At 35.6% G+C, this 10,710-nt stretch overlaps 1 protein-coding gene across 1 annotated transcript; it reads right to left on the reverse strand.

The window, feature by feature from the left end:
* Positions 1-7,605: 7,605 nt before the first annotated feature.
* LOC127084363 (beta carbonic anhydrase 5, chloroplastic) lies at positions 7,606-10,383 on the reverse strand. Its single transcript, XM_051024794.1, has 9 exons — positions 10,058-10,383; positions 9,919-9,977; positions 9,241-9,405; positions 9,098-9,146; positions 8,888-9,001; positions 8,531-8,584; positions 8,336-8,418; positions 8,138-8,240; positions 7,606-8,044 (listed from the first exon to the last, which is right to left on the reverse strand). The coding sequence occupies exons 1-9, from the start codon at positions 10,124-10,126 to the stop codon at positions 7,844-7,846; spliced, it is 897 nt and encodes a 298-aa protein (XP_050880751.1). The 5' UTR covers positions 10,127-10,383; the 3' UTR covers positions 7,606-7,843.
* Between the last annotated feature and the right edge of the window lie 327 nt (positions 10,384-10,710).

Below are 10,710 nucleotides of genomic sequence, written 5' to 3' on the forward strand. Positions count from 1 at the left end.
ATATTGTAGTTACAGTGACTCCCCTCTATGAAATATGTGGAGTCCAAGTACATGTCACATTTGACTCAGTTGTTGTCTGAGCCTTCCCATGACCAGGCCAATTATGCGCAAGGTAACCCCCACTCTAATACGTATAATCATGGATGGAGAAATCATATGAATTTATCTATAAGAACAACAATGTTCTTTTTGCACCAAGCACGCCTTGTACTACTCCTCATGGCTTTCAAAATAGTAAAAGAGTCATTGTTTCTCCTTTTGCACCTAAAAATTCCAATCTGGAACTCATGATGGAGAATTTTGTAATGTCTCAAACCTAACAAAACAAGGAGTTTATGAACTAAAATGTTCATACTAATGAGTTGATAAAACAATTGGTGAATAAGGTTGACATCGTGTCTAAACACAATAAGATGCTTGAGACTCAAATCTCACAAGTAGCCCAGCAACGAGCAGCCACTCCTGCCCCAACTGGTATTTTTCCAAGCCAGTCACAACCCAAACCAAAAGGTCATGCAAATACCATCACACTACAAAGTGGGACGGAATAAGATGGCCCAGTTGATCATAAAGTTAAAGACTCGACAGTAGGATTGGGAGTAGAGAGAACCAGATAGAGTTAATGACAATATCCCGGTAAGAGAACCAGAAGTTGATAATGGGTCGACACCTAAAGTTAAGGAGATGGTTGAGAAGGAACAACCATATGTACTTTCTCCCCTATAAGCCACCAATTCCATACCCTCATAAAATTGACAAGTCTAAGATCAAAGGTCAATTCAAAACGTTTGTGGATCTCTTAAAGCAGATCCACATTACTATTCCCTTTTCGGAGCCATTACACATACCATAAGTTCCTCAAAAAGATTTTATCCAATAAGAGGAAGTTTGACGATAATTATACGATGGCGCTCACTGGAGAGTACAATGTTGTCATACAAAATAATATGCCACTAAAGCTAAGAGTTTTTCCATTCCTTGTGTAATTGGAAAATATGACATCGACAAGGCCCTTTATGATCTAGGAGCTAGCATAATCTTTATGCCTCTCTCGATCCGTGAGAGGCTAAATGTAGGTGATTTAAATCCTACTAATATGTTCTTCCATCTGGATGATCGATCAGTCAAGTATCCCATAGGTATTCTAGAAGATATCCCAGTTATGATCGACCAACTGTACATCCCTACAGACTTTGTAATGACGAACATAAAGGAAGACTCTAATATTCCAATCTTATTAGGAATACCCTTTTTAGCCACTGCTGGTGCGATAATTGATGTTAAGAGATGGAAACTTACTTTTGAGGTCGGTGAGGAGAAATTTGAGTTTATTCTTTCCCAGTTTATGAAATCTTCCGCTATCGATGATACATGTTATTTTGTGGACATCATTGATGAATGTTTAAAAGAGTTATCTTTAGAGGCACCAACCACTGAAGAGTCGGTTGCGTATTCGACATAAGACATAGAGGAAGTCAAAGCTGAGTTATTATTGGATGAAGGACTAGAAGAGTGCCTCGCCCTTACCCCTAATCTGATGCCCGACACAGAGCATCCAAAAATATAGCTTAAGGAATTATCTCAGAGCCTTAGATATGAATTCTTAGATGTTGAACTTAATCGCCATGTCATTGTCAATGCTAACCTTGGTAGAGAAGAGGCCGATAAGTTGGTTGTTGTTTTGAAGAGATATCTTGCGACATTGGGATACACCCTGAGTAACCTCAAGGGAATCCGCCCATCTATGTGCATGCACCAGATTATGATAGAAGAGGATTTTAAAACCTCTTGAGATCACCAAATACGGATGAACCCCAAGAGTGGGGTTGTTAAGAAGGAAGTCATGAAACTTCTTGATGTCGAGATTATCTATTCCATCTCAGATAGTAAGTGGGTAAGGTTGGTACATGTGATACCGAAGAAAGGCGGTATGATATTTGTTAAGAAAGACATAGGAGATTCTTTAGCTACACGCACAATGACTAGATAGAGGATGTGTATAGATTACATAAAATTAAACAAAGCCACTAGGAATGATCACTTCCCCCTCCCTTTTATTGACTAGATGTTAGAGCACCTAGTTAGGCACTCACATTTCTGCTACTTGGATGGATACTCGGTATTTTTCTAGATCCTGCTACATACACGTCACCAGAAAAATACTACCTTTACATGCCCTTATGGCACTTTCGCTTACATGTGAATGTCGTTTGGGCTATGTAATGCTCCTGCCAATTTTCAAAGATGCATGATGGCAATCTTTGTTGATTTTGTTGAGGATACTATGAAAGTTTTTATGGACGATTTCTCCTTGTGTGGATCTAGTTTTGATAATTGTTTAGTAAATATATATAAGGTATTAGAAAGATGTGTTAAGGTGAATCTTGTATTGAACTAGGAGAAGTGTCACTTCATGGTGAATGAGGGCATTGTTCTTGGACACTCAGTGTCTGCTAGAGGTATAGAGGTTAATAGGGAAAAAAATCAAGGTTATCGAAAATTTGCAACCTCCAAAGACCGTTCAAGAAGTATGGAGCTTCCTTGGACATGCTGGTTTTTATCAGCAATTCATTAAGGACTTCTCAAAGATAACCAAACCCCTTACTAGCTTGGTGATGAAGGACGCAAAGTTTATCTTTAATCAACGTTTCCATGAGTCCTTTTAATGATTAAAGAGCACATTAATCTTTGCACCTATTATGTAACCTCCTAATTGGAGTGAACCTTTCAAGATTATGAGTGACGCATCTTATTATGCAGTAGGCATTCTTCTAGGACAGCGTAAAGATAAAAAGTTGCATGTTATCTATTATGCTAGAAAGACGATGGATGAAGCTTAAATTAACTATCATACTACATAAAAAGAGCTTTTGGCAATTGTTTTCGCTGTTGATAAATTTTGGTCTTACCTTATAGAATCGAAAATTATCGTTTACACCGACCACGCTGTCCTTCGGTATCTGCTAATAAAAAAAGATGCAAAGCCGAGACTGATTCGGTGGATTCTGCTGTTACAAGAATTAGGCATGGAGATCTGGGACAAGAAAGGAACAGAGAATATGGTGGTGGATCACCTGTCGAGGATTAATGATGTTCAAAGTGATGATGTTCTAATTAATGATTACTTTCCATATGACAGGCCGATAGCCTTTGTCAGAGTTTAGGACCCTCTTTATTCCTGTATCATTGTTTTCCTTCAGACGGACAACTCTGGTATTAGGAAAACACCTGAGGAAGTTACTATTTTAGAAAAATCATCAGCGCCCTGGTATGTTAATTACATCAACTACCTTGTTGTCAATGTTTTACCTTCTGATCTTACCTACCAGCAAAAGAAGTGGTTCTTTCATAACCTTAAGCAATAATACTGGGATGACCCTCTCTTTTTAAAAGAGGCGTCGATGATATCTTCCTTCGATGCATACCTGATGATGAGAATGAGAGTGTCATGGCCCATTGTCACTCATCGCCCTATGGGGGCATATGGGCATTTCTAAGACTGACGCCAAAATTCTTCAAGCTGGACTTTATTGGCCTACTATCTTCAGGGATGTGCATATTTTTACCACTAAGTGTGACCGATTCCAGCGCACTAGAACATTTCACAGAGGGATAAGATGCCTCAGAAGCCTATCCTAGAAGTAGAAATTTTTTTATGTATGGGGAATTGATTTCATAGGGCCATTTCCATCTTCAAATGGGAATAAATACATACTTGTTGTTGTGGACTATGTGTCTAAGTGGACCGAGGTCATTGCCTCTCTGACTAATGATGCACAAGTTGTGAAAAAAATGCTTTAAAATGTCATATTTCCGAGGTTTGGAACCCTTAAATTAGTCATCAGTGATGGTGGCTCGCACTTCATTTCCAAATGCTTTGAAAACCACTTAACCAAGTACAAAGCTTAACACCAAGTAGCGACCCCTTACCATTCGCAGACAAGCGGACATGTGGAAATCTCAAATCGTGAGATTAAAAGGATACTGGAAAAAATGATTTCCAACTCTAGGAAGGATTAGTCAATTAAGTTGAGTGATGCAGTCTGGGCCTATAGAACGGTCTATAAAACTCCTATTGGAACGACTCCCTTCAAGCTCGTCTACGGCAAGTCCCGCCATCTCCCTATAGAATAAGAGCATAAAGCCCATTGGGCTATTAAGCCCCTTAATATGGATCATACAGCCACTGGGAGCAGGAGGATGTTTTACTTGCACTAGCTAGAGGAACTGTGATTAGATGCCTATGAGAATGACTTAACTTATAAAGAGAGAATTAAAATATTGCATGATAAGCGCATCTCAATGAGGAAATTCAATAAAGGCGAGTTTGTTCTGTTGTTTGCTGTTTAACTCTAGGTCAACATTATTCCCTGAAAAATTACGGTTCTAATGGTCAGGACCATTTGAGGTGACGAGAGTTAGTGATTCTCGTGTTGTGGAGGTCTGAAGTGAATCTACAGGAAAGTTCATAGTTAACGGGTGTCGCATCTCGAAAAATATACGACATTCGCGAGGCACGTCGCACGCTCGCGGGTGGACTAACAGAGTTGCCACCCAACTTTATTTATTTCCAAAAAAGGAAAGGAAAAATATTGATAAAATCCTAAAAGGACGACAATGATATGGTCGTCGCAACCAAATCGGATTCGGGAGTCGATTACCCTTATTTTTGTTTTTTGGAAAATATTCCTTTGATTTTTTTTTTAAATAAAAGAAGAAAGTTTTATTTATTTATTTAATTTTTAGACATTATGGTAAAAAAAATCCTAAATTTAACAGAAATTAAGATAACCGACTTCCGAACACGTTTTGCTTGCGGCGACCATATCATTGTAAGATAATTAAGTATATAATAAAATTTGGATATTCTATATCTAAACTATATTATTATTATTATTATTATTATTATTATTATTATTATTATTATTATTGATACCGATTTATATTTGGATAACAAAATAAATATCTGTTTCTATATTTTAACATTTAGATTGGATTTTAAAAAATAGAACAATTTAGATATCAGTTTAATTAAAAATAATTGGTTTTTTTTTCACACCCCTAGAGATATCAGAATAAGGGCCATATCTAAATAAACCACAACAAGGTAAGATGAGTTGTCCTGTTATGGACAAATTCACTATGGCCTGTGTTCAAATTATATTAATCATGATACACATTTTAAATTCATATTAGCCAGATACATTTGCTGTGAACTATTTTTCATTTTAAAATTAATAACAAGGAATTTCATATTGTCCAAGTGAATCTTTTACAATTATACAATCAAAAGTGGATCTTTGACAATTTCAGACCAAAGTTATGATTTGAGCTCGAGACGTAGATATAGTTGTGAAGATTGAGTCGAATGGGTGACTGTGATTAGTTGTTCCGGATCCGCCATGGCTGAAATCAACAAGGTTTGAGTTCTGCAACCAAGAAGATAGCTAGCAAAAAAGGGTGAATCACCATGAAACCTTGAACTAAAAGCTGTTAAGAGTAACGGAAAGTTGTTAGCGTAACAGAATCAATTAGAGTAATGGAAGTGGATCACTAAATCGACCGATATCATGTTACATTCAATGGAAGCTATGCTTTATTGTAAATTTTATTATGATTGATCGATCACTTGCAAAAAAAATAGTGTGCTAGCATTTATACTGGTGTATAACAGTCCAAGACATGGCTTCTGCATAACTATATTATGCGTGCATCAGTTACTAGCCATACCTATACACAACAACACTGGCTTAGCTTTACACAAATACAAATTATCACAAGTAATACACTTGACTTAAACTCTAATAGTAATAGATCGATCCTCGTTAATGAAGTCAACTAAGCCATTTAAGACATAATCAAGTGAGTTATTTGGTGGCCATTATCATGAAATTAGAGTTGTGACTGTGAGGCTGATGGATGAATGCACCGGTGCATATTGAATCACAGCAAACAATATATTATACTGATCCTGAGTCAAAACAGGTGGACTAGACTCATCTACCTTCAAAGAACTATGAGCATCCAATTTGGCTTTGCTTTCTTCACTCGCAGACAATAAAAATAGAATAGTTGTACCCTTGAGTTCTGACAGTTAAAGAGTTGTGAAGCACAAAACTATAGAACTTTCCTTATCAGTATAAAAACAAAACAAAGAATCAGAAACAGAAAATAGAATGAAATAAATTTTGTATTGAGGAAATTCAGGAAGAGTTTCATGTTTCGCTTACCATGTCATACTGGCATTTTATGTGCTAACATGTTTTTTCCATGCCGAAGAAGATAACCCCTGGGTGATATCAGATAGACACATTTTGCATACAGACTCAAGTCATGCAGCTCCTATATAGGAGTTTCAGAGCTTTGGAAGAAAAGTAAAACAGGTAAATATCAAGGTTTATATTTTTAAGTAGATGACTGTTGTATGTCTGTAATTTTCACAAGCATTGGCCATTGCTTTGTTGTCAAGGCTTGGTGGATGGTCATTTTTATGCCACATCAAACTATGCCAATTCTTTAAAAGTAAGATAGTGGAAAATGAGATGTAAAGGAGAATTTGATTTAAACAACATTCCCAGAAGTCATAATGAATAGTTGTTGAAAACCGTCCCCATATATTGAAATGCACAAAACCAACCTGCATACAAGAATTACTAATGCTCCCAGTTAATCGAAAACTCTTTTGTTGAATAATACGGAAAATAGTGCAACCTACATAATATGGAACAGGGATATATGAGTATGGTTAATTAAGAGTCATGCAACTATGGGAAAGATGTCGTTTAGATAGGTGCCAAGGCAAGGCATAGAATTGGGTAGGAGCTTCAGTTGTATGCAGAAGGTTTATGATTGATCTAAGTCATGGGAGTCTGGTGAACTTCAAGTGGTCGTGGCTCTGGTCCTGGATAGTGCAACAATCATAACTCGAATGAAGACAAAATTTAGTTTGAGGCTAGCTGGATGAATCAAGTGATACATGCTGAATAAGTGTTATTAATCCAGACGAATCCATTGATGCATGCAGAATCAGTTCTAGTAATCTGACATAGTGCTACTGAGTAAAGACGGTTTGACTAGAGGTATCTAGTTTCTTCAAAGAACTATGATCATTACCAAATTCTCAGCTGTGTTGATCAAGACTTTTGGTTCTTCTGAAATTTCATACACAGCTGAAAATTTATGAGATCCATCTCATATATATTTTCAAACTCTTATTTTCAAGTGTATCTCATATATTTTTTCGAACTTATTCGGGATGGAGCAACCCATTTAGCCAGCTCAAAAAAACTACAGTTAGACTCTCATTTGGACTCACAGTATGGGCTTGTCACGTATATGTACAAGCTGACGAACGCATATGAATGAAAACTTAACCACTAACCGTTCCTTAACTTACATTTGTAAGCTAACTGGTGCTGTTGAGATGCCTGGAGTTTGCAGCTGATTCCGTGCTCTCATCTCCGTATGCAGTGCCATGTCTCAAGGTTGAGTAAGCTCGAGCTCATGGTCATGAGTTGATAATTATGAGTGAAAAAAATTGCAAAGAAAGAATCATATAATAGATACATAGATAGCAAAATCCTACCCGTTGGAATCAATAGAATATGACGAAAAGAAATTTCATTACTGGCTAAAATACCTGTAGTACATTATAACTTGAAATGTTTCAGAAACCAAAAATAAACAGACATGCCAAACGGGTGGGGTTTAATCAAATAGCTTAAGTTACAATCTTTTATGAATTATACAAAATATATTATTCAATCTATGCTTTTGAAATCCTATAGGTATGAATTTTAGACACGCAAACTGGTACATCAATCAGAAAAACAGAAGTAAAAACTCAGGACCAAAATACTTTATCTTTTGTAGCAATTCTTCCGTTTTCCTCAAGTTTGGTTCCCCGATAGTCCAATGTCCATTTCTCAAATGAACAGTCAGTAAAGTCATAGTAACCACCATGGATAGAGAGTTCTTCTTTCTCCACCTTTTCTTTAATCCAAGGGTAACTAAGTAGGTTTACCAAGGTATGGTTAATTGATACCTGTAAAACGTAAAAATATTCAACATAATCAACTTTTTTCGAAACTTTCAACATCCAAATTACACATTCAAATCTAAGAACATAAAATATCACCTTCTCACAATGTTTGCACTGGTCATCAAAATCGAGGTTGGAAGTAACAGCCTTGGTTTTTACTTTCGCGTTCTTTGCATTAACAACCCAACTTTTTATAAAGCTACACAGAAAATGAAAATATTCAAGTGAGAAGCGTATATATAGAACACATTTACTAAAGATAGAAAAGGAACAAGAATGACTAGAATTAAGTACCCTGTAGTGCCATCATCTTCCATGCCCATAAGGGCGCGTATACCCCCGCAGCAGCTGTGGCCAATTACTAAGATGTTCTCAACCTATAAGAAACAATTGTCTCTCGTTAACAACAAGTACAAATCTCACAGTGTTCTTATCAATTAAGGAAGATAAATCCTGCCTTGCACTTTGTAGACAAAAACAAATGCTTACCAGAAGGGTGTTTACCGCAAATTCTAATGCAGCGTTTACTTCTGTGGGTCCAGTCTGCATCAGGAAAGAGGAATTAGAAGAAGAAATTAGGCTGTCTCTTCTATTCACACACCAAAACAATGATAATAAATTGGTGAACACAGACAACTAAGTAAATCAATAGAAGTGAGACTTGAAGCCTATTTGAAATAACTTATTCGAGTTTATCTACTAGCATAAGCACTTGAGAGTCAGTTTATGGCGTGTTCATAAGTTGTTTTCAGCTTATTTCCGTAAGTTTTTCAGAATAGCTTTTAAAAACAGCATATAGCTTATAAGGATTTACTTAAATTGTTTATTCAAACAGGATCTATATACCTCGAAGGTAGGAACCAAATTAGCAATATTACGGATTGTGAATGCTTCTCCGGGTTGAAATCCCAAAATACTGGAGGGACATACCCTGGAATCTGCACAGGCAATAACCATGAACTGTTCTAGGAATAGTTAGCATAGAACACTTATTTATGTAATAGTTTAGTACAAAGTTGAAGAATGAACTTAGAGGAATAAGCAACAAACAATTACCTTTGGAACTTGAACCTTGGCGAGACTTTCAAACTGTTCGGCGTTTTTCCTAACAACAAAATAAAACCAAAATTAAGCAATCTGCCTCTTTAATTTAGACACGAAAAATAAATGCTTCCAACCATGGATTTTCCGAAGCTTACATGTATACATTCTTCTTAAAACTCAAAAATCTATCCTTCAGATCATTAAATATATCATCACGACCGTCTTTAACTTCAGCTAAAGTCTCTAACTTTTTGTCATTGAGTTGCTGGGTAAATCCCGGAGACCCCATCGAAGCCTTTAAACTAGAACACTTACTTCTTCTGCAAAACATTAGAACTTGTTATAAAACGCAGAAGCCGCAGAAAAAGAAGAACAAAAAAAGATATTCCAATGTATTAATTTATTTTTTCAATAACCCTAATTCAATTAAATATTCTTGTCTCTTACTTTAAAGGAACAGCTGCAAAAAAAAAAAGAAAATTAATCAAATGTTAAAATCACTGCATACACATATAGATCACAAGGAATGAAAATCACAGCTGCAAACTCTATGTCATCACATAAAACATCACTCTCATTTACATAATAAATTACAATAATATATGCAATTTAGCATAATGAAACTGAAAATTAAACTCTATTATCAAATTCAATTACTCAAAATTTCAAATGTTGCCTAAAGATTCAAACTTAATAACCATTTTCATTTATTTTTTCTGATAAATCAAGATTACATTGAAACTTTAGTCCTCCACTAAAACCACCCCCAATTTACATAAATTAAGAAAATTCAACACCATTGAAGCAGAAAGAATAAAACTTTGGGCACACACCTTAATGATATCAACTGGGTTAGCTCAATTTTTACTGTAATTTGCGCAGGAACAGAGATCTATCACAGCAAAACAATTTCAATTAGCCCAACAACAAAATCATCACATACATAAGAAAAACATAAGAATTAACGAATACCCTTGATAAAGGAAGAAGCTTTGAAGCGAAGGGATCAGAGGGAAGCGAGATTGAAGCAGGAAACGCCATTGAAGAGCTCAAACTCAAATGAAAAAAGGGGAATGAAGAAAAGGGTTATGAACATAGTTGATAATTGAAATGAATTGATTATAAATTAAAGAATTAACAAGATTTAAAATAGAGAGAATAGTAATAATTAAAACTGAAAAAGAGTGTGGTGGGTAAAGTTGTTACGTTGGTAAACAACATGCAATGGTTTTTCTCCAAGAAAGACGGAGAAAACAAGGTATATTATATAGGAAAAAATTACACTTCACTATTTGTCTTTGTCGGGTTATTGGATTTTGAAAAAAATAATTATTTTGAGGAAATTTTTGTTGTCTTTTGCTTTAGTGAAATTTAGGGAATAGGTGGTGTGGTGAGAATGGAAAGTCTATAAAGGGAATGAAAATAGTGGTTGATAAATAAAGGTGTGTATAATAAAGTAAAGGGATAGATTAAAGATGTAATGTAATCACATCAATCAACTTAGGGGCTACTATTGGTTTTTTTCAGAGATAAAACTTGCTTTCAATATGCAACAAAAATCATGGCAATAAGGGATCTTTTATAGGATATTACTTTTTCTACCTTAACGTGTATTCATCACCCTA

The sequence above is a fragment of the Lathyrus oleraceus genome, chromosome 1 (genome assembly GCF_024323335.1).
Source record: "Lathyrus oleraceus cultivar Zhongwan6 chromosome 1, CAAS_Psat_ZW6_1.0, whole genome shotgun sequence".
In the NCBI taxonomy this organism is placed as follows: domain Eukaryota; kingdom Viridiplantae; phylum Streptophyta; class Magnoliopsida; order Fabales; family Fabaceae; genus Lathyrus; species Lathyrus oleraceus.